Raw genomic sequence first — 27587 nt, forward strand, 5'->3', positions numbered from 1 at the left:
CGGCGTCTGGGCTGTTTCCTGCCACTCCAGCCCCTGCTCCCTTCTCCCTGTGCCCGGCTGCGGACTTGGGGAAGCTATTCCTTGCCCAGCAGAATTTTCTTTTTCTTTTTTTTTTTTTTAAAGATTTTATTTATTTGACAGACAGAGATCACAAGTAGGCAGAGAGACAGGCAGAGAGAGAGAGAGGAGGAAGCAGGCTCCCTGCTGAGCAGAGAGCCCGATGCGGGGCTCGATCCCAGGACCCTGGGATCATGTCCTGAACCAAAGGCAGAGGCTTTAACCCACTGAGCCACCCCGGTGCCCACCAGCAGAATTTTCTAACAACTCAAGGCTGCAGAGTTGTGCGGCTGAGAGATGCAGGCCCCTCCACTGACCAGATCATTTCATTCTCCAGGTGCCTCTGTTTGCTTACTTACCTGCAAGGCATGGGTGAGCCGTCAAACCTGTGTTCACCCCATGGGATTATTGGGCTGATTCCATCAGCTCAGGATTTCCAGGTTGAGAGCAGAATGGGGCCCACAGGTATACCCAGAAGTTACCAGCTCTTTTCTTTTTAAAGATTTTTATGTATTTATTTGACAGAGAGAGAGAGAGAGAGAGCATGAGCAGAGGGGAGGAGTGGGGTGGGGGCAGGGAGAGAGAAGCAGATTCCCCGGCTGAGTAGGGAGCCCGACATGGGGCTGGATCCCAGGACCCAGGGATCATAACTCAGCTGAAGGCAGACGCTTCACCGACTGAGCCACCCAGGTGCCCCAGCTATTTTCATGAAGCCTTTCACAGGAGAGGGGAGGGTGTTAGTTCCTCTGCCTTCACATTCTTTCCCTTGTTCTGCACCAGGTTAATGCCTAATTATTTGTAGCACTCAGGGACCTTAGCTTTTGAATTCTTTTTTTTTTAAATTTTTAATTTTTTTTTAAGATTTTATTTATTTGACAGATCACAAGCAGGCAGAGAGAGAGGGGGAAGCAGGCTCCCTGCTGAGCAGAGAGCCCGATGTGGGGCTCAATTCCAGGACTCTGAGACCATGACCCAAGCCAAAGGCAGGGGCTTAACCCACTGAGCCACCCAGGCATCCCCTTTGAGTTCTTTTTAAGATTTCATTTATTTGAGAGAGAGAGAGCACTCGAGCTGTGGGCAGGAGCAAGAGGAGAGGGACAAGCAGACTCCCCACTGAGCAGGGAGCCCGCTTCAGGGGCTGAATCCTAGGACCCTGGGATCATAACCTGAGCCAAAAGCAGACACTTAACTGCTTAACCAACTGAGCCACCCAGGCTACCCAGGAGTCTTTGCGTTCTAACAGAAACTCAAATTGATCCATTCAAAAGGCCAGGATTTCAGGCCTGTTTATAGGGTGTGGAGAGGAGGAAAATTACCAACATCCCATCAGGCCTCAGCCCTCCTCCTCTTTCTGCAGGCTGGTCGGTTGGGGGTGCTCCCTTGAACAGGGCCTGGACAAGTGAGGACCCCTCTCTCAGGTGCTTGGACCATGGACCAGACCACATGGAGCCTGAGCACAAGCCCCGGGTGCCTGGCCCTGCCCTGGAGGCTCCAGGCGTTCCTGATCCTCAGAGAGAGACTCTTTCCTAAAAGCTTCCCAAAAAGTTCCAGAAAGGGCCTTGATTGACCTGGCTAGGTCATGTGCCAATGCTTGAGCCAGTCACTGCAGCCAGGGGGCTAGGGGCTCTGATTAGCCAGGCAGGTCACTTGCTTGTCAGGCCCCAAGCCAAACTCCTGAAGGAGGATGGTGGGGTGGGGCTTCTTCTGGGGTGATGCTGGGCTAACGAAATTCAAAGATTTCCCCCTCTTGAACCCTCCTACACTGTTGGTGGGAATGCAAGCTGGTGCAACCACTCTGGAAAACGGTGTGGAGGTTCCTCAAAAAACTGATAATAGAGCTACCCTATGATCCAATGATTGCACTACTGGGTATATATCCTAAAGATACAAACGTGGTGCTCTGAAGGGGCACGTGCACCCTAATGTTTATAGCAGCAATGTCTACAATAGCCAAACTATGGAAAGAACCTAGATGTCCATCTACAGATGAATGGATAAAGAAGATGTGGTGTATATACACAATGGAATACTATGCAGCCATCAAAAGAAATGAAATCTTGCCATTTGCAACGACGTGGATGGAACTAGAAGGTATTATGCTTAGCAAAATAAGTCAATCGGAGAAAGACAACTATCATATGATCTCCCTGATATGAGGAAGTGGAGATGCAATGTGGGGGGGGTTGGGGGTAGGAAAAGAAAAAGTGAAAGAAGATGGGATTGGGAGGGAGACAAACCATAAAAGACTCAATCTCAAAAAACAGACTGAGGGTTGCTGGGGGGAGGGGGGACGGGGGAGGGTGGTGGGGATATGGACACTGGGGAGGGTATGTGCTATGAGGAGTGCTGTGAAATGTGTAAACCTGGAGATTCACAGACCTGTACCCCTGGGGATAAAAATACGTTATATGCTTTATTTAAAAAAATAAATTAAAAAAAAAAGATTTCCCCCTCTTGCAGGGCATGGATCAAGTCTTGGTCAGACCTTGCTTGTTTCAGCAGTCCTCCCCTCCCTGGAATTGGCTCCCAGCATGTATCCTCTACCAGGCAGCTCTCAGGCAACAATTACTTAGTGAGCACCTACTATGCACTGGGTTGAAGGGAGCGGGATGGAGGCTGTAAATGGGACAGGGAAGGAGTGGTCTGTGAGGTAGGAGAACCGGGCATCCTGAGGTCTAGAAACCTCAGGGAGTTTCCAGAAGGCGGAGTGGTGGCCTCAGGTGCTGCGAGGAGCGAAGTGAAGCTATTAACTGACCACTGGATTGGGATGCCTGGAGGTTGTGGATGACCTTAGCAAGAATTAGGAGTGGGGACACAGCCTTGCTAGGGTGGCATGAGGAAAGACTAGGAAGGAAGGAAGGGAGTGGAGAAGGCAGGTATAGATACAACTTTGCAGGTTTCTGTGGCGAGTAGAGAGAGAGAAGGTGGAGGGGGCTTGGGAGCAAGGGAGAGTTTTCTTCTTTCTTTGGAAAATGCTGACCCAGGGGAAAGAGAGAGGTTGATGGCACAGGAGACCAGCCAGGGGAGGGCAGTGGGAGGCAGGTGCCTGAGATCAAGATCGGCGTGGGAGAGCCTGAAGGGGAGGGGAGTGGGTGCCAGCCTGGGGCATGTGTCCCTACAGGGCCTGGGAGTTCAGGGGGATCCCGTTTGATGGCTTCAGCTTTTCTCACCCAAGAATGAGAAGGTCACCCAAGGTCGTTGGCTGGGAGTGAGGGCAGAAGGGACTGTGGGAGGTGTGAGGAAAGGAGAGAAGGTGGGATATCTTAGTCTCAGAGTGGGAGAGAGTGTCACTGGAAAACATGGAAGGGCTGCTGACTCTGCAGAGAGCCTGTTTGAAGTCTGAGGTCACAGATTCCCAATCAGAAGTGTTGTGTGTGAACACCCCAGCAGCCCTCCGCTGTCCCAAGCAAAAGGAGGTGGAAGAGGGGGCGGATTTTGCTAAGGTTGAAGGGTTCCCTATGGTGGGTGAAGATTCCGGCTGGGGAGATGGACTATAAAAATTCACTAGGCCAGGAAGTGGTTATTGTCTGTGTTTTACAGATGAGGAAGCTGGGAAGGTCAAGGCCAGAATGGTATCCATGTGGCTTTGGGGTCAAACTAGAAAGGGGCCTCACACATGCCGAAGTAACTTAGATGTTAATATTTGCTGAAAAAAGTGAATGGTTGGATAGCCCAATGATGTAATCGCAGTCAGAACCCAGTCAGGAAGTAGCCCCAACCTAGGGGTTAGGTGGGTGTTCCTGACCCTGTGTCATGCCATCCCTGCTGCCCTAAAAATTACTCTGTAGCACCTTCCCGCTGTCCTAGGCTAATCATCCCAGGGTCTGGTGGTGGAATTTCACAGACACCCAGTGAGCATCTGGCTAAGCCCCAGAATACCAACTCTGTTTCCTTACCCTGGGCTTTGCTGTCTGCACCCTACCCAGGCCAGCTGGTGGTGGTGGAGGGGTTCCCAAGGGTACACATCTGCACAGCGTGGGGCTCTCCAACAAGAGGGGTATCTTTTTAAGGGGAGGCCAGAAGATGCGACCCTGAACTTGGTGGGGGCAGGGGTCCTCCACTGGGAGGGCTCCCAGCCCTGTCACTTAAAGGCCATTTAGGCAGAAGTGAATGTGGTTACTTCACTGAAGTTCATAATGATGGTTCACGCTGCATAAAATGTGGAAGAGAACACTCTGCTTATTTATTCAGGTTTTAAAAACATAAAACTCCAGATTTCTCCCTGTAACTATTTATAGCTAGAGCCGGTGTAAACTGCCCCCCTATAAAGCTCAGGTTTTAAGTAACTTAAAAGAAAAATAGTCATCCGTTGATTAAAAAAAAAAAAGTCATTTATAGATCTTCTCTTGCCTCCTAATTATGCAGGATCAGCGCGCTGTTTTGAGGGGAGGGCTGGTGGAGGTGGGACTGATGCGGACCTCCAGGGGAGTCCCCAACCCCCTCCCCCCCCCCGCCCCACTCCTCAGCCCGCGGTCCAGCAGCCCCGAGCCGGCTGGTGACCACACTCCAGGCGGGGAGGTCTCGGGCTGGGTCGTGCTCTCCCTTGCCGGGTGCCCGGTGAAGACTGGGGGAGGCAGGGCAGGCAGCAGATCCGGAAAAGTGGCTCTTGCCTGGGAGGAAGTTGACCCTCCTCCCCTACCAAGGGCTTGGGATGAAAATAGCTTCTTCCTCTTTACCCTTCCTGGCCCCAGCCCATTTCTCTAAGTCCTCCTCCCATTTCTGCAAGTGTCCCCTCCCGCAGGGACAATTCGGCCCCCTCACTGGCTCCTAAACAGCCATCGGGGATGGCAGGGGACCCCGGCGCCCGGACTCCGTGCCGGGCAGGGGCCGCTCGGGACCCTCCCTCCGGCCCCCGCGGACCCGGCGCGCCCGCAACTCGGGCAATTGCGGCCACTTTCAGCTGCCCCCCCACCCAATTAGCAGAAGCCTCCACAGATCCTCCGAGCCCGCACACTGCTTCCTTTCCCTCCAGGGGAGCCGGTCACCTGGGAACCCTGTCCCCTGCACCGGGAACCCCCGGCACCGAGGCACCCCCCCACCCCCTTGGGAAAGGTGGGGGCGCAATTAGTTTCTTGCAATTAGTTTCCCCTCTTTGTATCGAACCCATTCAAACTGTGGCTGTAATCCTCCGCGCGAGGGGGAAAGTAGTCCCGACCTCGCATTCCATTTCTCTTCTCGCGTCGCGCATATTTTACTTTCTGAATCCAGCGGGACTCTCAGTGGGGCCTTTCGCGGAATGCAGGGGCAGAGGCTGCGGGGGGCGAGCGCAGGTGAGGAGGGTGGGGGCCGCGGCGAGGGAGGGGGCGGGGAGGGCAGCTAACTCCTCGCTATTGCCTAGAGAGATGGATCATGGGGCGTAGAGAGATTGCAAACCTCAAACCACGTACAGCGGGCGATACGCGTCAACCGAACCTGACCAACGGAAGCCCGGAGCCTCCCCCTCCCCGCGCTCCCGCCCCCGTCCCTGGGACAGACAGGAGATCCGAGCCAACCGCGCTGCCGCTCGCCCTCCGAATCCCGCAGAAGCCAATGGGAGCCCGCGGGGGGCGGAGCCAGCCTGCTTCGGGTTGGGCTGCGCGCGGCTTTCCCCCTCGGCTCGCCCCAGGCGCCGCCCCCCCCCCGCCCGCTCGCGGCTCCCGGAGTAGTTAGTGCCAGTGAAGTGCGGGCGGCGATGAGAGCGAAAGTTGCGCTCGGCTCGGCGCTCGGGGTCTGAAGCGGCACCGCGCTCCGCCCGCCAGGCCACCCCCGGCCGCGACTCGCGCCCGCGGGCTTCCAGCGCGCCCGCCCAGCCCCGCGCCCGCCCGCGCTCTCTCCCCCCGCCCCCCCCCCCCCCCCGGCCCGGCGCCCCCTCCTCAGGAGCCGCGGGGCCCCGCCGCTCTCGCCCGGCCCCGGCCCCCGCCGATGCCGGCCATGGTGGAGAAGGGCCCCGAGGTCTCAGGGAAGCGGAGAGGGAGGAACAACGCGGCCAGCGCGGCCGCCTCGGCCGCCGCCGCCTCAGCCTCCTCAGCCTCGGCCGCCGCCGCCGCCTCGGCCGCCGCCTCCGCCTCCGCCGCCGCCGCCGCCTCCGCCTCGGCCGCCGCCTCGGCCGCCGCCGCCCCCAGTAATGGGCAGAATAAAAGTTTGGCGGCGGCGGCGCCCAATGGCAACAGCAGCAGCAACTCCTGGGAGGAAGGCAGCTCGGGCTCGTCCAGCGACGAGGAGCACGGTAGGTGGCAGCCGCCCCGCGCCGCCCCCGCGCCGCCCGCCCGCGCTGACCGCCCTGCTCTGCTTCCCTGCAGGTGGCGGCGGCATGCGGGTCGGACCCCAGTACCAGGCGGTGGTGCCCGACTTCGACCCCGGTGAGTAGCGTCCCGGGGCCCCGCGACCCGAGGGGGCGGGGGCCGTCGGGCAACTTTTCTTTTTGTGTGTGTGTCGGCCCTGCCGTCGGTGGGGAGACCGGCGGGGCGAGCGCCGCGAGGGAAGCACGCCGAGCGCGGTCCGCCGGCGCGCCGGGGAGGGAGGCCCGAGCCGCCCCCGGCCGGGTCGCCGCCGCGGGCCCGCTGCGTCCCGGGGGGACCGCGGGCGGCGTCGGCGCGGCCGCCCCTGGTCTGGGGGCTCCGGCGGGCCGGGGGTCCCGGGCCGGGGGTCGGGGTGGCGGCGCCGGAGAGTTAGCATGCTGCGCGTGCCGCGGACCTGGGACGCCCTCGCCGCCGTCCCCGTCCCGCCGGACGTCGCCGCACCGGCCTTTCGCGGCCCCTCCGGCCCCCCGCGCTCCTGCCGCCCGGACTCCCCGCCCGGCCCGCGGGGGACTGGAAAAGCGACCCCCCGCGCCAGTTAGGAAGCGTGCTTCCCCGAGGGCGCCTGCCTGGGAACTGCGGCTCGCTCGCGGCCGTCTGCTTTTGGGACCTATTTGTAAATGTCCGTGTTGCCTTTTCTGTTTTGTTTTCCTTGAGGGAGGGGGTTTGAGAGAACACAGCCCTCAGGGCCGGCGGCCGGAGGACCGACGCCGCCTCCGAGAAACCCTCCACCCTAGAGGGGAGCCTTTACTTTCCTCGCCGCCCTTCTGCGTGGAAGCAAATTTAAAGTGGCACCAGAAAAAAATCTAATCAGACAAAGGAATTCGTCAGATTTTAATGCGTGAGGTTCTAGCCGGTCTCCGTGCGAGACTGTTCTTAGAAATTGTTGGCGCAGAAGACGTTTGGAAGGACGTGGGTTTTATTTCAGAAATAAAATTCGAAGAGAATCCTGCAGAACTGGAGTTGGCAGCTCTCTGGCTGGAGGGCTTGAGAGCCGGAGGGTATCTGTGCGGGGTCTGCCACTAGTTTCTTTTTGAGAAAATAAATGCACACACGCTTTTCCTTGGAAACAGGACTGCAGAGAATTGTAAGGATCCAGTCCTTGAAAAAGGAGGTTGCTCTTAAGCTGTTATTAAGGTACTAAACTCTGGGTGTTCTTTGAAGTGAAAACACACAGGCAGCCCTGAGTGAGCTGTTGGGGACTCTGGAAATAAATGACCTTGCCCATATCTGCCTTCTAAATTTTAGTCTGTTGATTTAAACCTCTTAAATTTATTTAGTCTAACACCCAGGTTTGTATTCCCTTTAAATTCGTGTTAGTCTTTTTGATAGTTTCCCCTTCCCCCACATCTTCCTTTTTTGGTAGTGACTTCTCATTTACGAGAGTGACAGGATAGGACTGGGAGACCAGGCTTTTTTCTCTTGTAGGCATGCCTTCTCCGTTCCTTGGTTGGCCACCAGGGGAAGCATACTGTTTTTTGGTTACTGTTGACCCTATCTTCATTTTGTAGGTCAAGTCCATCTACGTTTTAATATACAGGACATAAAGCAAAGGTTGTCACTAAGTTTCCCACACATATTTAAAAAAATCAACTGGCATAGATCTTTTAGTAAGTTGGTCGATTTTTAGTATGTGTCAGTTACATTAGTTTTGAAAGCTTTACTTAAATACTTTGGATGTGACTAAGGAAGAGGGCATATCTGATGGCAGCAACAGGAATTGGTTTTCTGACATTCTTCTATTTTTTTTTTGTTTAAGATTTTTTAATTTATTTGACAGAGATCACAGGTAGGCAGAGAGAGGGGGAGAGGAGGAAGCAGGATCCTCACTGACCAGAGAGCCCTATGTGGGGCTCAGGGCCTGATCCTAGGACCCTGGGATCATGACCTGAGCCGAAGGCAGAGGCTTTAATCCACTGAGACACCCAGGTGCCCTTCTGACGGTCTTCTAAATATGGATGTCTACTTTTGAATTGTTAGTACTGACCCTGACTTCTTTGGGTTTGTTCTCTTTGAAATAGCAGATGTAGTAGGATCATATTTTGAGCTGCCCTTGTATTTTTGATGGAATAGGTACAACCATAAAAATGCTAGAGACCTGGGGCGCCTGGGTGGCTCAGTGGATTAAACCACTGCCTTCGGCTCAGGTCATGGTCTCAGGGTCCTGGGATCGAGCCCCGCATCGGGTTCTCTGCTCAGCGGGGAGCCTGCTTCCCACTCTCTCTCTGCCTGCCTCTCTGCCTACTTGTGATCTCTCTCTCTGTCAAATAAATAAATAAAATCTTTAAAGAAAATGCTAGAGACCTGCCGTTCTGAAAAGTAAAACATTGTAAATGTTCTGCATAGTCTTACTGCCAGTTGATTGGGGTTTGGTATCAATATTTATAAATTTCCTATCGTGTGTTGTTTTAACCTGGAAAGGAATTTAACTGATAAATAATTTTAAGCCCTGTTTTGCCAGTCTGAGCATTGGGACATATTTATAGTTATGGTTGGAAATTGTGGGACCTTATTGTTTCCTAGTTTTTTTTTTTTTTTTTAAGGTATGTTCTTATATAGAACTTTCAAGACTTCCATTTCAGATTAGAAATGATACACCATGTTTGTTTCATGGCAAAAAAAATTTTTTTTAGGTCTTTAGGCTGAAAGGTTCTTTCTGTGAGTACAAGCTAGGAATAATGCGGAATTGAGATTGTGATTGTTAGTGCTTGTTGTTTCTCCTTGCCTGAGTTTTGAATGCATTTTTTTTTTTTTTTTAACCAGAATTTGAAGAAGTGAATGTGAAACTCCTCAGGAAGCCTTTTGTTCTTTCTTTCTTTTTTCTTTTTTCTTTTTTTAAACCATCTCTGGTAAAGATGTGTGAGTGGAAGAAGTTGATTTTATTTTTTTTTTTAAAGTCAGATTTTATTTATCTGTGGTATCCCAACTAGACCCTATTTAGCTTTAAAAGCAAGTGGTTGAAACTAGGAACACCTGACATTCTCTGTATAGTCCAAGGAAGATCCCCTTCTGTCATTTCTTACGGATAGTAACTGAAATGCACGGAGCACTGTAGTCCTAAAATGCTGATTCAGTTCTTTGCATCAGATAAGGATCCAGACTAGATTTGTGGACTATGGTGTAACTTGGCAATTAAAATGATAGAAAAAGTTTTATCAATTAGTTTTAAAAACAAAGACCGGCATGTAGTTCTACATCTTAAACTTAGGCTTTGTTTCCATGTATGACATCCAGACCATCTTTCCATACCCCATGCTGTAGCATATGCTGAGTTGTCATTGGTTTCTTTTAGAATTTAGTAATCAAATAATAGAGTAAGAGGGAGGAATGTTTATTGTCTTACTTCTGGTTGGTTATTTCCCGCACTTGCAAAGCATAAATTAATTTGAAATGAGTAGTGTTTTTCTGTTAAAGATGTGAATGTTTCCATAATCTTACTAGTAAGCATCCAAAGAAGGAATCTATAGCCCATATATATATATGCCTACATAGCTACGTACCTCTCTATGTATGTATTTTTATAGCCTATGTATTTCTGTCATTGTTTGGTGCTTTTCCTCTTTGTTGTCTTCTAGCTGGAGAAACACAGTGACAGGATGTTAAGGTTGACTCAAGTTCTTTGTTTCCTGGAGCATGGGTTACTCTATCAACTTTTATCCTGAGTTAGTTTTCAGTATCACAGTTTACTGATATTAAAACTGAGACTTATAGAAGAGGACATTGTTAATGGTAAATACTTTTGAGATAATGGTCCTTTAAAAAAGCAACCTGTGTTCGGAACATTGAATCCAGTTTAGTGGGATTTGAAAATTTGGGTTGTCATTGGCTTAACTGTCACTTCAGAATTGATTTCTACTAGTAAAATGTGTTCTGCTTTGATGAGGAATAATTTTACTGACCAGAGGGTCTTGACCTGCTTTTCATTTCTTTTTACTGGTGGTTCTGTGTTCCTCTTAGAACACATTATTTTCTATACTTCAGTTTCATTGTAAAAATCAGTTTTGTTTTTTTTTTAAGATTTTATTTATTTATTTGACAAACAGAGATCACAAGTAGGCAGAGAGGCAGGCAGAGAGAGAGAAGCAGGCAGGCTCCCCGCTGAGCAGAGAGCCTGATGCAGGGCTCCTTCCCAGAACCCTGAGATCATGACCTGAGCCGAAGGCAGAGGCTTTAACCCGCTGAGCCACCCAGGCACCCCGTAAAAATCAGTTTTATAAGTATTCTAAAATTCACAAGTTAGGGTGAATGTTTTGTGATTTAAACATACTTTGAGGCAGTGTTCACCCAACCCTGAGAGGTTAGCGTAAAGATAAGTCCTGTGAGATCAGCTTTGTCAAGTTGTGTGGTAAGGACACACCTAGAACTGGTTGTGTGGAGATGGAATGCCCTAGGTCTGTGCCCAAGCAGGTGCTGAAGGTAGAGCTGGTCACGTTATCCCCAGAAACCTGTTTCCTCAGTCATAAATCAGGGGTTGTTTGCATCACAGATAGTCCGTGATTATGTCAGTTACAGTCCTCTCTGTAATTTTTTTTTTTGGAGATTTATTTATTTGAGGGAGAACATGAGTGTGAGAGTGGGGGGAGGGGCAGAAGGAGAGGGAGAGAAGCATACTGCTGGGTGAGCGTGGAGCCCAAAGACCCTGAGCTCACTACCTGAGCCAGAACCAAGAGTTAGAGCCTTGACTGACTGTGCCACCCAGGCATAGCCTTCTTTGTAATTTCATGTTTCTTTCAGAAGCAGTGTAGAATAGATTGAGAGAGCCTGTGCTGTGAGAATCCTCAGACTTGGGTTCGGGTCCTGGTAGTGCCTCTTGCCAGCTGTGTGTGTTGACCCGGGCAAGTTACTTCACTTTTGTCTTCATCTGTAAAGCAGGTAATAGAACTTCTTAACTTATACATGTAAAATGCCTAGCACAGTGCCTGGCACACAGAGTGCTAAGTAAACATTTTCTGCTATCCTTATTCTAATTATCATTCATGTAACTTAAGTTGCCAAGTAGTGGCCCTTGCATCACCTGCGTTACTGATAGGGAAGCCTGGGTTATAATGAAGCCATTAATTTGAACATAAGTCATGCATTGGGATATTTGAAGATGATTGCTCTTAAGTCACATGTACTTGATACAGCTTAGTTATATACCCTTTCCTGGAAGACGGAGGAGTTCAAAACATTTATATACCAGAAAAGAATACTGAGGACTAGAGAACATAGGTAAATATCTTCAGATCAAGCTTCTAGATCGTAGTAGACAGCTTGAATCCCTCCCTGGGCCAGGGGAAGTACACATTAACTAGGTTTTGAGTCAGGGAGTTTTTGCTCTAAACTTTGAGGTTTTTATCTTTGAGTTAATGCTTTCAAGGTGGAGTTCTACCACAGTACTCCCTTCCGCAGATGGTGACTGTGATTCAAAGGTTAGCTGGTTGAGACCGACCAGAACATAGTTGTTCTAAAATCAGTGTTAAGGGGTGCCTGGGTGGCTCATTGGTTAAGTATCTGACTTTGGCTTGAGTCATATCTCAGGGTCCTGGGATCAAGTCCCCACAACGGGCTCCCTACTTGTGCTCTTCCTCTCTCTCTCAAGTAAATAAAGAAAATCTTAAAAACAAAACAAAACAAAAAACCAATGTTAACTTGTACTGAAGAAATTTAGGCTTACTTTTAGAAAGTCATTTTCCTTGTCATTATAAGTTTCTGTGGGGCAGTTTAATTGAAAAAATCTTAAGTCTTTGGAGATGAAACATTAAGGTTCTATCCAAGTTACTGTATTTTCCCAGGTTGTCTTTTTATATTTTCTTTTTTGCTGCATAGATTTTTGTAATCAGTTTATGGTTTAGCTCTCACTTTTCTTCTGAGTCTTTCCTCAGAGTTTCCCTGCATAATGTAAAAAGAAATAGGCTTTGGGGCGCCTGGGTGGCTCAGTGGGTTAAGCCTCTGCCTTTGGCTCAGGTCATGGTCTTAGGGTCCTGGGATCGAGCCCTGCATTGGGCTCTCTGCTCAGCGGGGAGCCTGCTTCCTCCTCTCTCTATGCCTGCCTCTCTGCCTACTTGGGATCTCTCTCTGTCAAATAAATAAATAAAATATTTGAAAAAAAAAAAAGAAATAGGCTTCTATATGTCCCCTACTCTAATGGAAAACAGTGATCTTTGCTAAGGTGTATGTAAGTTTGTATTTATATTAAAAACAGAACTTGAAATCACTTTCTGGGGTAGGAAATCTCTGTAGTAATGTACTAGAAGTCTGAATAAGGTAGATTGGGGATTGAATGCTGATTCAGTGATTTGGACAGAATTAATTCCTCCCACAGCTTTAAATAGCAATTGTGGAAAGTGTTTGTGACCCTAGCAATGATAGAGTTATAGTTGTAATATAACAGTTTCTTCTGTTTTTGTGTTTTGAATGTTTTATTAATACATCTTATCTAATGTCCATTTGAGTTTTATGGTTTCTTTGTTGATATTTATTATGCATTTTAAAAAAGATTTTATTTTTAAGTAATCTCTATATCTGACGTAGGGCTTGAGTTTTTACAACACAGAGATCAAGAGTCATGTGCCCCACAGTTGAGCTATCCAGACCCCCCGCCTTGATGATTTTTTTTTGAACGGAGTATTTTAAAGTTGGTTAAAGGTGGCAAAAAGTGTTCTTCTAAAATGTTTGAGAGAAATATTTTAGAATAACATTAAAATGTCATTTATTTTTAAGATTTTATTTGAGAGAGAAAGAGAGCGCCCACTGGCTGGGGCGTGTGGCAGAGGGAGAAGCAGACTCCCCGCTGAGCAGAGAACCCAATGTGAAGCTCGATCCCGGGACCCCGAAATCATGATCTGAGCCAAAAACAGATGCTTAACTGACTGAGCCACCCAGATGCCCCCCAGGCTCCCCTTAACATCTCATTTATCTTTTTTATTTTTTATTTTTTAAAATAAGTCCTTAACTTTATTATTATTATTTTAAAGATTTTACTTATTTATTTGACAGATGGAGATCACAGAGAAGCTGGCAGAGAGAGAGGAGGAAGCAGGCTCCCTGCTGAGCAGAGAGCCCAGTGCGGGGCTCCATCCCAGGACCCTGGGATCACGACCTGAACCGAAGGCAGAGGCTTTAACCCACTGAGCCACCCAGGCACCCTTAACACCTCATTTAAATGACATTTTAATGGAATGCCTGGGTGGCCCCTCCCCCCTGCTTGTGCACACTCTCTCTCAAATCAATAAAATCTTATTAAAAAAAAAAAAAAAGAGGGATGCCTGAGTGGTTCAGTTGGTAAAGCGTCTGCTTCAGCTCAGGTCATGATCCTGGGGTCCTGGGATCAAGTCCAACATAGGGCTCCTTGTCAGCAGGCTCCTTGTCAGGAGAGAGCCTGCTTCTCCCTCTCCCTCTGCCTGCCGCTCCCTCTGCTTGTGCTCTTTGTCTCTCTCTCTGACAAATGGTTAAAAAAGTAAATAAAAATAAAGTAAATGAGGTGTTAACAAGATGTTAACAATAAACCCTAAAACTCATTTTTCAAATTAGTTACATTAGTTACAAAAAGATGTGGATCTTTTTTTTTTTTTTTAAAGATTTATTTATTTATTTATTTGACAGACAAAGATCACAAGTAGGCAGAGAGGCAGGCAGAGAGAGAGGGGGAAGCAGGCTCCCTGCTGAGCAGAGAACGCGATGTGGGGCTTGATCCCAGGACCCTGGGATCATGACCCGAGCCGAAGGCAGAGGCTTTAACCCACTGAGCCACCCAGGCGCCCCCCTAAAGATGTGGATCTTAATGAAAATTGAACACTAGACATCATTTTTGAAGTTTCTAGATTTTTTTCTCCATCAGAGGAACAAGAGTGAAAATTGTAATGCCCATGTAATCCAACCTTCCTCTGTCCTAGATGAGGAAGGTAAGAGCTAGAGAGATAAAATGCCTTATGTTTGTCTCTCTTTCAATATCTAATCATTGAAAGTGTCACAAGGTTGACTTGAGGCCATATGAGGCCAAACTTCAAACTTGGGTTATTTTAGATGTTGTAGAGTTTTGTTACTGGGTACAGTAATTGGGAACAATAATATGAGTTCAGAATTTTAGAATGAGATGTAAGAGTTTTAAAAGTTTAAAAATTGAAGTAGCTGGATAGTTATTATGCATAATTTGAATATCTTTGAGTATTACCATTGGATAGGATAGAATTGTAATGATAGAGTTACTTAAAAAAGTAAACATTCAGATAGAACAGCAAGTAATGTATGTACCCACCACTGTGATTAATACTTAGTATTAGGCTATATTTGTGTCAGGCGCAGCTGAAGGCTAATTCTTTCACTTCCTCCATAATCTGAAGTTGATCTGTATTTTTCCTGTGAGTTCATTTGCATCCTCTGAGAAGCAGATGCCAAGACGGGATTAGATGTGCAAGAGATTCATAGCGGTAAATGCCTGTGAAGGATAAAGAGGAGAGGAAGGTTAGGTGGCAAAAGCCTTCAAATGGGTATTGGTGTGACACCCTTGAAGGAAAACGGAAGGCAGGATGATTTGTGGTTGGATCCTAAGGTTGGAGTGAAGCTTGGAGAAAGTCTCAGCCAGAGAAGATTGTTGGTTAGAGGACTCCGTAGGGCAGGAGAGGCCCCGCTCTAGGATGCTTGCTGTGTTCAGTCATTGGCTTGGCACCGGTGTGAATGCTGCAGTGGATCCCAAAGGTGCCAGGCAGATGGGACTGCCAGCTAATTAAACATCTCCCAGCACTCTCCCTTGAAGAGAAATCTGAGTGCCATGCTCAAGGCCTTCAGAATTCCCATGTATGTTTTTGTATTTTAATACATACTTATGTATGACTAACAGTATGTTTTGTTATGTGAGAGTCTTTTTGTAAATGAAATTATTTTCTATATTCGTTTGCTTTGATGCTTCCCAAACAAGTCCATGTCCACTAATGAGGCACAGGCGTTCCGTTTTCACCCAACTAGCACTAGACTGTTAGATTGACTGACTGTTTTGCAGTGCTGTCCTTTTGTGGTTTATGTTGGCATTTTCATTTCATTTTTTTTTTTTAAGATTTTATTTATTTGAGAGAGAGAGAGAGAGAGAGAGTACGTGAGCATACAAGTGGGGGGTGTGGGGCAGAGGGAGAGGGAGAAGCAGACTGCCCGCTCAGCAGGGAGCCCCCATGTGGGGCTTGATCCCAGGACCCTTAGATCATGACCTGAGTCTGAGGCAGACAGTTAATCAACTGAGCCACCCAGGCACCCCTTTGTCATTTTTCTACTTACTGGTGAGATTAATGTCTTTTTATATGTTTTTTGACTGCCTGGATTCCTCCTGTGAATATGCCTTTTGCTGTTTTTCTGTAGGGTGTTGGTCTTACTGATTTGTATGAGTTCTTTATTTATTTGGATACTAAATCCTTTGTTAAGCTTGCATATATAGAGGGTTTTTTTTTTTAAAAGATTTTATTTATTTATTTGACACACAGAGAGAGATCACAAGTAGGCAGAGAGGCAGGCAGAGAGAGAGGAAGAAGCAGGCTCCCTGCTGAGCAGAGAGCCCGATGCGGGACTCGATCCCAGGGCCCTGAGATCATGACCTGAGCCGAAGGCAGCGGCTCAACCCACTGAGCCACCCAGGCGCCTGCATATATAGAGTTTTTGTTTTCTCTTTAGCATGTGGGGGTATTAATTGAGTTTTTTGATTAGGAAGGAATAAAAATAATATCCCTGATGGGACATATTTCTGCTTAAAGCCTGGCCTTGGAGTGTAGGCCCTGTAGTATTCATCACTAGGATTCTTGATTTGTGAGATGAATGTTACTGAGAACTGACATCTTTGTTTTGTTTTGTTTCATTGTCATTTTGGTATACTGAACTATTAGCCCACATTACAGTGCCGGATGACTTGGAAAGCTCTGATTTAATTTCTGTCCAGCATGTAGTTAAAGCTGCAGCATGTTAGAGGTTAAAGTTAATGACTTTAGTTCCTGTAATGGTTGGTTAGTTTCTTACAAATGGTTAAGGTGCTAAAATTCATCTGTCTGATGGATTTGCCACTACTTATAAGGGAATGGGTGAGTGTGTTGATGGGGAGGTAAAACTTGTCATCATTAACAGAAAACCTTCAAAGGATTGCTCTTTCAGTGCCAGGTCAAGGTGTGCTTACTATGGTCCAGTCTGGTTTGAATACTTTGTTGAATAATTTAACACACAGTCATAACAATCATATAAAGTTGTTCTCTCCATTTTCTAGATGAGGAAACAAAGGCTTATTGTCCTGGCTTAACCTAATAACTTGCCCAAGGTAGCGCATTCGAAGGTGCCATTAGTTGTAAGATGTGCCATTATTCTATATATCACCAAGAAAGGGAAAAGTTGCAGTTAGATTTCAGCTTAATATACTTCAGGGAGAGTCAGCCAGAAATCCTTTTTAAGACAGACACTTAGGTAGGAGTAGTGCTGTGTTGGGTCTGTTGATTAGTTGCTTCCATGTGATCCAGGTGTTCTGGAGTTTTAGGTTTAGGATGGCCAGAATCCGTTTCATGTCCAGTTACATTCCTCTTTGGTCTGGCAGTGAAGACAGATTGGTTTGGTCGATTGGCACAAACTGGAGTGTGTTGCTTTACTCCTGCATGTATTGAAATATAGTCTTTGGAGCTTAAAATACAATTGTAGGGTTTTTTTGAGGGGAGTGGTTTCTTATGATTGTATGATTTAAGGTTATAATGGGTAGTGTTATGTTGGCTACCCCTTAGTTTAACAGATAAGAATATAATATTTACGGGCGCCTGGGTGGCTCAGTGGGTTAAAGCCTCTGCCTTCAGCTCAGGTCATGATACCCAGGTCCTGGGATCGAGCCCTGCATCGAGCCCTGCATCGGGCTCTCTGCTCGGCAGGGAGCCTTCTTCCCCCTCTCTCTCTGTCTGCCTCTCTGCCTACTTGTGATCTCTGTCTGTGAAATAAATAAAATCTTTTAAAAAATATATAGTATTTAAATATTGCTTATCCCATCCTCCTGTCCATTTTTCCACAGGTTCACATTGAACTTGAGCTGTGGAGTGAATTTAAGAACCGTGTCTTGGATAGTATGTGAAATGATAAATTAAAATATCTGAGAGAATAATTTATTTTAATTAATTAATTAATTAATTTTTGAGAGAGTATTTTTAAAAACCTTTGATTTTACCTGTACCAGCTATCTGGTTAGTATTGTTCAGCAACTAATTTCCCTTTCTTGCATATTATTCCCATCCTCCCTCCCCTCCCGCAAACCCCCCCCAACCAAACTATCCCTGCCTCTCATTCCAAAGTATATATTTCTTGGTGTTATTAGTTAATTTGGTTTTATTGTTCAGAGACCAGAGTATAAAGGAGATTGCAAGCCTTTTTCTGATCGACTCAAATGAGAGCTGTGTCATGTTTGATTTTATCATAGTGTAATTTAACTAAGGACCAAATTGCCTGAGGACTAATTGTTGTCTGCCGAGAACCTCAAGGATTCCTTTGTATTAAAGTGAAGCTGTTTAAGTAGTCTTTGCTCCTAAAGTTTGGCTGTGAAATCTTCTTTTCCAGTTTCATCTATTGGCCAGGAAACACTACCTGATGGCCTGTGTCTGAAAAGGTTAATTAAAATTTCGAGGTTAGCTAAACATTAATATTTACCTGAACGTAGGGCATTTCTCTGTTGTTTTACACACACACATGCACTCTCTCACTTAAGGTTACGTTCCTTCTTTACCTCTAGTGGCATGGAAGCTTTTGGACTTGGGGCTTGTTCTGCTTTCAAATTTAGCATGGACGTAGGGAGACCAGGATAGTAGAGAGTAGAATAAGGAGAGTAGAATAAGGAATTAGTGTGGTCTTAATACTGTCCGAATTTTCTGGGAGCTAGTCGTTCCATGTACTTCTGCTTTTCTAGAGTGCAGTAGGATAGTTTTTAGAATCACCAGTTCAGGTTTAAATGTTTTAAGGCTCATTTGCTAACTTGTCACAGCTGAATGTGGTTCTGAGCCGTGTGCTTGGTTTGGCTGACTTTCCTTGAATAGGCATTTTGTAATGGACATTTAATAACTGAGCATCAAGTTCAGTTACTGAAGAAGTGAAAACCCAAGGAAAAATGAACTTTTAAATTGATGGTAAAAGCTGACTTCCCTCATTTTCTGTGCTTTTCTTACAGTGAATCTGTATAAATTAGAGGTGCACATCTTGCTTAGATACATTAAATTTTTTTTCTCAAGGTGAGATTCATGTGACTAAAATTAGCCATTTTAAAGGGAACAATTTATTGGCATTTCGTACATTCATTAATACATTGTGCAACCACCACCCTGTCTAGTTCCAAAACATTTCTATCTCCCTAAAAGTAGATCTCATCCCCACTAGGTGGTTACTTCTCATTCCCCACAGCCCCCAGTACACTGCTGATAGTATACGGAGAGTATTGTGAGACATGGTACAGTGGGGTCACCTAATCCCTCCTGTGGTGGAGGGCAGGGGAATTGAAGGAAGCAGGAAGTTTTAGGTGATATGATTCTTTGAGCCAATCTTTAAAAAAATAGTTTTTCAGGGGCTCCTGACAGGCTCAGTCAGTGGAGCATGTGACTCTGGATCTTGGGGTTGTGAGTTCGAGCCCCACATTGGGCATGGGGCTTAAAAAAATAGTTTTTCAGTGTTTATGGTTTATGGTGCTTATTAATTTTAAAGTTAATATTATTTATAAGCTATAAATATTAAAAGTTATTTGGAAAGTTCTAATCTTAAAATTTTCAATCCATATTTTCTTTTTATCTTGAGCTGTGTTGTCCACTACTCTATAAACTAATACAGCCACTATATAATATAATCACTACTCTGCAAAAATATTTAAATTTAAATTTATTGAAATTAAATAATTTTAAATTAAATTTATTGAAACTAAAAATTAATTAAAATTAAATTAAATAATAAAATCAAATAAATTTAAATAAAATTATTAAAGTTGCATACTGGCCAGTTCAGTCAGTAAAGCATGTGATTCTTGATCTTGGGGTCATGAGTTCCAACCCTACATTGGGCATATAGCTTATTTAAAACAAAACTAAACTAAACTAAACAAAAAATTCAGTTCTGTCACGCTAGCCACATTTCAAGTGCTCTATAGCCCTATGTAGTTACTGGTTACCATATTGAACAGTGCAGAATAGAATGTTTCTGTTGTCCCAGAAAGTTCTGTGAGATAGCAGTGTTAGAGATTCTGATGACTTGAAAGTGTTCTTGTTTTCAATTTTTACAATTAGTTCAGAAGTTTTGCCTCTTTAATGAAAGTACGTGGTGAAATGGGATTTTGGTGCAACTGTTTAATATTATGATGGTTGTGTACTGAAGTCTTATAGTGGGGTATTTGTTTAAACAGTGTTATTAAGGAATTCGTAATGAGGTTTCTTGAAAGCAAGTAAAAATGGAAAGCTTAGGAGAGCTTTGTTTTCCAAGGTGGTTATTTAGTACCTAATTAAACCAGAATGGTGATTAAGATGTATGGCTATGTTGAAGATAATGTAGGACTTAAAAAATCGGCAGTATGAAGTCTCAGTCTGTCTTCAAAGATTAGGTTTCTAAAAAACAGCCTTATTGAGGTATCGTTGACAAACTGTACATATTTAAAATGTACAGTTAGACATATGATAGGCTGATTGAAGTCCCACTGCTTACTGATGCTATGGTCAGTCTTTTTTTTTTGTTTTCATTTTGAATATTTTCTATTGCTATATCTTTAAGTTTATTATTCATTTGCAATGTATAATCTGCCCTCAATCCCATTTTTCATCTCAGAAAATATGGGTTTCATACCTAGACTTTTGATTTGGATCTTTTTAAAAAAATATACATTTCATTGGGGCGCCTGGGTGGCTCTGTTGGTTGAGTGTCCTACACTTGATTTTGGCTCAGGTCGGACATTGTCTCAGGGTTGTGGGATTGAGCCCTGTGTCAGGCTCCTTAGGCAGCATGGAGTCTGCTTGTCCCTTTTCTCTGCTCCTCCCCCTGCTTGCACTCTCTGGGGAGCCTGGGTGCCTCAGTGGGTTGGGCCTCTGCCTTTGGCTTAGGTCATGGTCTCAGGGTCCTGGGATTGAGCCCCGCATCGGGCTCTCTGCTCAGCAGGGAGCCTGCCTCTGCCCCCACCCCAGCCTGCTTCTCTGCCTACTTGTGATCTCTCTCTCTCTGTCAGATAAATAAATAAAATCTTTTTAAAAAAATGAGTAAGGGTGCCTGGGTGGCTCAGTGGGTTAAAGCCTCTGCCTTCGGTGCAGGTCATGATCCCAGGGTCCTGGGATCGAGCCCCGCATCAGGCTCTCTGCTCAGCGGGGAGCCTGCTTCCCTTCCTCTCTCTCTGCCTGCCTCTCTGCCTACTTGTGATCTCTGTCTCTCAACTAAATAAATAAAAATCTTTAAAAAAAATAAGTAAGTAAAATCTTAAAAAGTGTATAAAATTATGTATTTCTTTTTTTTAAAGATTCTGAGAGAGGGAGAGCTGGGGGGAGGGGCAGAGGAAGGAGGAGAGAGAGAATCTCAAGCAGACTCTGCACTGATTGTGGGGCTGATGTGGGGCTTGATCTCAGAATCTTGAGATCATGACCTGAGCCAAAATTCCCGTGTGTGTGTGTGTGTGTGTGTGTGTGTGTACTTTTTTTTGGTTTCTGCTTAGCATAGTCTTTCCTTTAATACCTTAGACACATTGAAATACAGTTATAATTGTTTTAATGCTTTTGTCTACTAATTCTATCTTCTGCGACATTTCTGGGTTGGGTTTGATTGATTTTTCTCCTCATTATGGGTTGCCTTTTCCTGCTTCTTTGCTTGTCTGGTAGTTTTTGTTTGGATGCCAGACATTATGAATTTTACTTTGATGGATGCTGGATATTTTTGTATTCCTATAAATATTCTTGAGCTTTTTTCTGGGACACGGTTAAGTTCCTTAGAAATAGCCTGTTCATTTCAGATCATTTAAATTTTAAGCTTTGGTAGGCAACATCAGAGCAGCATTTCATCTAGGGCTGATTATTTCCCACTTTGAGTCAAAACTCTTCTGAGTACCCAGTAGTCCATGAATTCTGAGGTTTTCTACTTTGGCTGTTGGGAACAAGAAGTTTTCTTGGCCCTGTGTGAGCTTCATGGATTGTTCCTTTTTATTGTTTTGGGTGGTTCTCCATTCAGAAACCTTAAGTGTTTTCCTTATAGGGATGTGCTGATGTGCTCCCCAGTACCCTTCTGAATATTTGAGGGGACACTTTGCAGATCTCTGGCATCCCAGCTCTGTGCAGCCGTCTCTCTCTTCTGATACTCTTCCCTACAGACTGCCTTGTTCCTTCAACCCAGAAAGATTGTTTCCCTGAGTCCCCATCCCCATGCTGTCAGTCGGAAACTCTCTTCAGGCAACAAACTGGGGCAGTTGTAGGATCTACTTTGTTTCTCATCTCTCAGGACTCACTGTATTTGTTGCTGGCGCCCAGTGTCTTGGTTGCTTCATGCAGTTGTCCAGGTTTTACTTCATATAACAGGGTGAATCTGGTTCATGCCGCTCCATCTTGGCTGAAAGCAAAAGGCTAGATTTTAAAAATTTTACTTATTTTTTTTTAGATTTATTTACTTATTTTCTTAAAGCTAGGCAGAGGGGCACCTGGCTGGCCCAGTCCAAGGAGCATACAACTCCTGGTCTCCAGCTTGTGAGTTCAAACCCCACTTTGGGTGTAGAGATTGCTTAAGTAAATAAACTCAAAAAAGGTAAGCAGAGGAATTAAGTAAATAAACTCAAAAGGTAAGCAGGGGAATTATACCCCCCTCTTTTAAAAAAGTTTTATTTATTTAATCTCTATACCCAGTGTGGGGCTCAAACTTACGACTCAGAGCCAGGTGGGCACCCTGTTACATTTCCTTTTTGTTGGAAAACATTAATACTTGTTTTATATATTGTCTTCTGCCCCTAACCTATGGTTTCTTCTTAAAGTTGTTATGGCTTTTAAACTTTCAAATACGGATTTTATGTTCATGAAAACATTCTGTAAATAGCATAATAATGCTTTTAGAAACCATAATGCCAAATTTTGTGTTTTTATATGGCCACTCTTCGTTTCAGTATTTGTAATAAAGTGCTTCTTCTGATCTACCTGCTCATTGAAACTTGATGATTCTAGCCCACAATTTTCCAAAGGAAGATAGTTTTTTAAAATTCACCATTCTTTAGGAAGTAAATTATTTAAAACTTACTACTTCTAATGTTTTTTTGTTTTTTTTTTTTAAAGATTTTATTTATTTATTTTCACAGACAGAGATCACAAGTAGGCAGAGAAGCAGAGAGAGAGAGAGAGAGAGAGAGGGAGAGAGAGAGGAGGAAGCAGGTTCCCCGCTGAGCAGAGAGCCCGATACGGGGCTCGATCCCAGGACCCTGGAATCATGACCTGAGCCGAAGGCAGAGGCTTTAACCCACTGAGCCACCCAGGTGCCCCAACCTTTAATGTATTTTTAAGAAAAGTATGATTTAGGAAATATCTCATTCTTAGACTGTCTTGGACCTCCCTCTTGCTGGAATGTAGTAAAATGAGTATTTATGTGTATTCCTTTTGAAACACGGAATTGTTATTGTTTTCTAGTCATTTTCAGCTAGGTCTCTTCGAGTTTTTTGAACATCTGGCGCCTTCAGATGCCATATATTGATACTAAACTAAATTAGAGTTTTATGGATCAGCTCATGAACTGTCATCTTGAGTAGCCACTTGGTGTTCTGCCTGCTTGGCGGCAGGTCAGTCACCATGGCGTTGCCATTTTTGTACAGCATCGTTAATGGCGCCGAGAAGCTGGGGGCAGGGAGCAGGCCTTTTCTCTGCTGAAGTAGCTTATAAACTGGGATAGCTGAACTTCTATTTAGCTTTGCATATTAAGTTTCTAAGTAAGTTTAAAGAGTTTTATTGCTATAAAATCTTTTAAAATCACACTTCCTGCCTTATTAAGAACAAGTAGCAATAGCAAAGTGAAAGTGTTGATACCAGTGATTTGAAGTGTAGGTTCTACAAACTTTCATGTAGTTGAGACAAAGCTAATAATCATTAGGCATTCTAAAAGCATTCAGCTTTTACCTCAGATGTATTCATTGGTTGGCTGTGTTTAATTGTGAAGGGAAAAAACCAAGAACATGTACAAAATTGGAATTACACTGTGGGAAAGTAAGATGAGATGTGTTCAGGTGGTTTTTTTTTGTTGTTGTTTGTTTTTTTAGTTTTTATCTTCTTAGGAACATGGCTGCGACCCTTTGGACATGTCTGTTGCCTTGCTTTCACACATTCCACTTTTGTACAAGTTTTTTAGGAATTCGTCATGTGAGAATGTGACGGACTCCTTATACTTTTGCCGACCTAAGAACACTAAATTTTTTCTGTGAGAGGATATTGTATGTAGAGTTTCCCTAAATATTAGTAACTTTGCTTTTTCTTTTGGCCGATGAAAATTTGAACATGGAGAAAAAATAGAATATTAATGAACCCTGTATGTTTAGCAACCATTTAATAAGTGATTTTGTCATATTTTGTTAATTAAAGAGAGTTTTTATGGCTTAAGTTTAGTAAATTTGCTTTTAAGTTGTATTTGCACATTATAGAATATAAAGTTTTATATTAGACCTAATTATTTATTGAATGTCTACTATTTTCCATGGTCATAAAATGTCTAGTCTGGGGGCACCTGGGTGGCTCAGTGGGTTAAAGCCTCTGCCTTCGGCTCAGGTCATGATCCCAGGGTCCTGGGATCGAGCCCCGCAGAGCCCCGCAATTGGCTCTCTGCTCGGCAGGGAGCCTGCTTCCTCCTCTCTCTGCCTGCCTCTGCCTGCTTGTGATTTCTGTCTGTCAAATAAATAAAATCTTTAAAAAAAAAATGTCTAGTCTGGTATGATAAATGCCGTGTTATAGGGGCATACCTGTGCTCTGAGAGCCTGTGGGTCAGTGTGACAAGGTGACCTGGTTGAAATGGGGTGTGGAAGGGGAGGCTTTCCTGCGGTGACCCTTAAGGTGGGTCTGGAAGGGCAGATGAAGAAACGATGCGCCAGGCTGAGGGAGCCATGTATTTACGTAGAGTCCGATGGGAAGGGGGGCTTGACTCTTTCTTTCTTCTTCTTCTTCTTCTTCTTCTTTTTTTTTTCTCTAAGATTTTATTTATTTATTTGACAGAGAAAGACACAGCAAGAGAGGGATCACAGGCTGGGGGAGTGGGAGAGGGAGAAGCAGGCTTCCCGCAGAGCAGGAAGCTGGATGCGGGACTTGATCCCAGGACTCTGGGATCATGACCTGAGCTGAAGGCAGACACTTGATGACTGAGCCACCCAGGTGCCCCAGGGCTTGACACTTTCAAGGAATCATGAGTAGTTTGATATAATTAAAACTCAGGAAGGTAATCAGTGTTGGAAGGTGAGACAGGAGAGGTAGGTACATACTAATCACAAGGGCCTTTGTGCCAAGCTGAGGAATTTATTTCATTTTTAAATAATAGCTTTATTAAGATGTAATTCACATAACTTTTAAACTGTGCAATTTGGTGGGTTTTCATAGAGTTGTGCAACCATTACCACTATCTTAATTTCATTTTCATTACCCCAAAAGAAACCCTGTGCTTAATAGCAGTCATTCCCTATTTGGAATTTAAGTGTTGTTTAAATGGTTTTCAACAGTTATTAAAGAGTAAGTCTCTTTGATATGCATAAAAATAATACACTTTCCTTCATGTTTATATTATGGAAGCAGTGATGTAATATTTTTGTGAAATAATGCATATTGTATTGACCATGTGTTTTATTTTTTATTTTATTTATTTTTAGAGCGGGAGGTGGGGAGGGGCAAAGCGAGGGGGAAAGAATCTTAAGCAGACTCTGTGCTCAGCACAGAGCCTGGTTTGGGTCTTGATCCCACAACTATGAGATCGTGACCTGAGCCGAAGTCAAGCGTCTGACTCTTAACTGACTGAGCCACCCAGGCACCCTGACCATGCATTTTAAAATCACACTACTACATTTTGGAGAATCGTTGTTCTTCAGTGAGTACCACTGGAGAATTTTAAGCCAGAGGGTGGTGTGAATGTGAATGCAGTTTGGAAAGATCATTGGTTGTTGTGTTGAAGAGAGCTTGTATAAGAATGGATTCACTGAAGGTAGAGAACGCTAGTCATTCATTCAGAAACTTTTAAGTGAGCATCTACTGTTTTTTCCAGACACTGTTCTAGGCTCTGTGAACAAACTAGATATTCTCAGCCCTCATGGAATTAAGTTTTAGTGAGGGCAAAGAAATGAGAATGGATTTGAAGCTCTTAAGCTGTTAGAATAGACTTTGATGGTAGGTTAGATGTGGGGTGCAGGGGGGCCACGGAGACTTCTGGATTTCTGGCTTAGGTGACTGGATAACTGTTGATGCTGTTCACTGAAATCGGAGCTGTAAGAGTTTTGAGATTGAGATGCCTGCACATAATAATTCAGGCATTATTTATTGGACTGTCATGGACTCTTCTGTCTCCTCTAAGTTAGGTCTACCTTGGGTGTCTTCTGTGTGTACACCTTGTTACTTACCTTTATTATGGCACTTCTCCATCCTTAGTTGCTAGCTTTTACGTCTTTTCTTCTGCTTGTTGAAGGTGGGAACTGTCCATATCATTTTTGGGTCCCTCCTGCAGAACATTTATACTAGCATGCTGTATGTAATTCTCATTGCCTCCACTGCTACTGTCCTCTTGTAAGCCATCATCATCTGAAACTCCAATCTCTGCAGTAGCCTTTGGTAAGTCTCCTGCTTCTGTGTATTAAAATGTAAGTCAGTGTGTTTCTCTGCCATTTAAAACCTCGCAGTGGCCCACATCTGACAGTGGCCTTAGAAGACCTACTTGGTCTGGTCTTGCACTACTACTCTGACTTTACCTCCTTCCCTCGGATGTCGCAGTCCCAATGACGCCATCTTGACCTACCTAGCAATCCATCTAGAAGCACGTTATCTCTAAAATACGGCTTTCAGACCGTTTAGCTACCTATTTTATGATTCCACCTATAAGACAGTTCTGGAAAAGGCAGAATCTCTGGTATGTTTTGTAAAAAGATCAGTGGTTTCTAAGGGGTTAGAGTAGGAACAGGGAAGATTAAGCAGAGCACAGAAGAGTTTTAGGGCAGTGAAACCACTCTGTATGATACAGTAATGATGGGCGCATATCATTATATATCTAAACCCACAGAATGCACACCAAAAGTGAACCCTAAGGTACCCTATGAAGTTGGTTTGATTATGATATGTCAGTGTAGGGTCATCTGTCAGTGTCCCACTTGGTGTGTGAGGGGGATGTTGATAATGGGGGCAGCTCTGCATGTGTGGGAGCAGGCATATGTGGGAAGTCTCTGTACTTGGTCCTCAATTCTGGTTGTAAACCTAAAACTGCTCTATAAAAAAATAGTCTTTAAATATAAAAACAGCAACAACATAAAATCTAACTGTGAATACCAGCATTAAATAAAATTAATATTTATTCTTTAGAGTTAAACCTCCAGTAAACTATTTTAATTTTTAAATTTTTATTTATTTTATTTTTTTAAAGATCTATTCATTTATTTGCGAGAGAACACACACATGCAAGTGGGGAAAGGGACAGAAGGAGAGAATCTCAAGCAGACTCCCTGCTGAGCGTGGAGCCCAATATGGAGCTCGATCCCATGACCCATGAGATCATGACAAGATCATGACGTGAGCTGACACCAAGAGTCAGATTCTTAACCAGCTGAGTCACCCAGGTGCCCCTCCAGTAAACTGTTTTTTAAACAGTTGGTTTTTTTGAATCAGGATTCAGGCATGAGCCACATGTTGCATGTTTTAAAAAAGGCTTTGTATAATTGACATTCAATAAACTCATGTTTAAAGTATATAGTTTGATTAGTTTTGACATATATGTACACCTGTAAAGTTATCACCACAAAACATACTGATTATGTCTGTCATTTCCAAAATGCCTCTTTGTAATCCTCTTAACCTGCCACTCTTTCAAGCAACCATTGATCCTCTTTCTGTCATTATTGATCAGTTTGGGTTTTCTAGAGTTTTACAGAAATGCAATCTTAAATTATGCACTAGTTTGTCTGATATTACACTGTATAAATATTTAATCCATTCACCTTTGATGAACATCTGGGTCATTTCCATTGTTTGGCTATGATAAAACTGCTATGAATATTCGTGTACAAGTATTGTGTAAGTATATATTCCCTTTTCTCCTGGGTAGTGTACTCAGGAACGGAATCATATAGTATTTGTG

At 44.6% G+C, this 27587-nt stretch overlaps 1 protein-coding gene across 1 annotated transcript in view; it reads left to right on the forward strand.

Moving 5' to 3' along the window:
* Nucleotides 1-5929: 5929 nt before the first annotated feature.
* LOC111148509 (REST corepressor 1) overlaps nucleotides 5930-27587 on the forward strand; it is a 121317-nt gene continuing 99659 nt past the window's right edge. Inside the window, exons 1-2 of the mRNA XM_022505118.1 lie at nucleotides 5930-6262; nucleotides 6336-6395. Of these exons, the coding sequence (XP_022360826.1) occupies nucleotides 5959-6262; nucleotides 6336-6395 (364 nt within the window). The 5' untranslated portion in view covers nucleotides 5930-5958. The remainder of the gene's footprint in view (nucleotides 6263-6335; nucleotides 6396-27587) is intronic.

This window comes from Enhydra lutris, unplaced genomic scaffold (genome assembly GCF_002288905.1).
Source record: "Enhydra lutris kenyoni isolate GAN:26980312 unplaced genomic scaffold, ASM228890v2 scaffoldscaffold20, whole genome shotgun sequence".
Taxonomy (NCBI): Eukaryota; Metazoa; Chordata; class Mammalia; order Carnivora; family Mustelidae; genus Enhydra; species Enhydra lutris.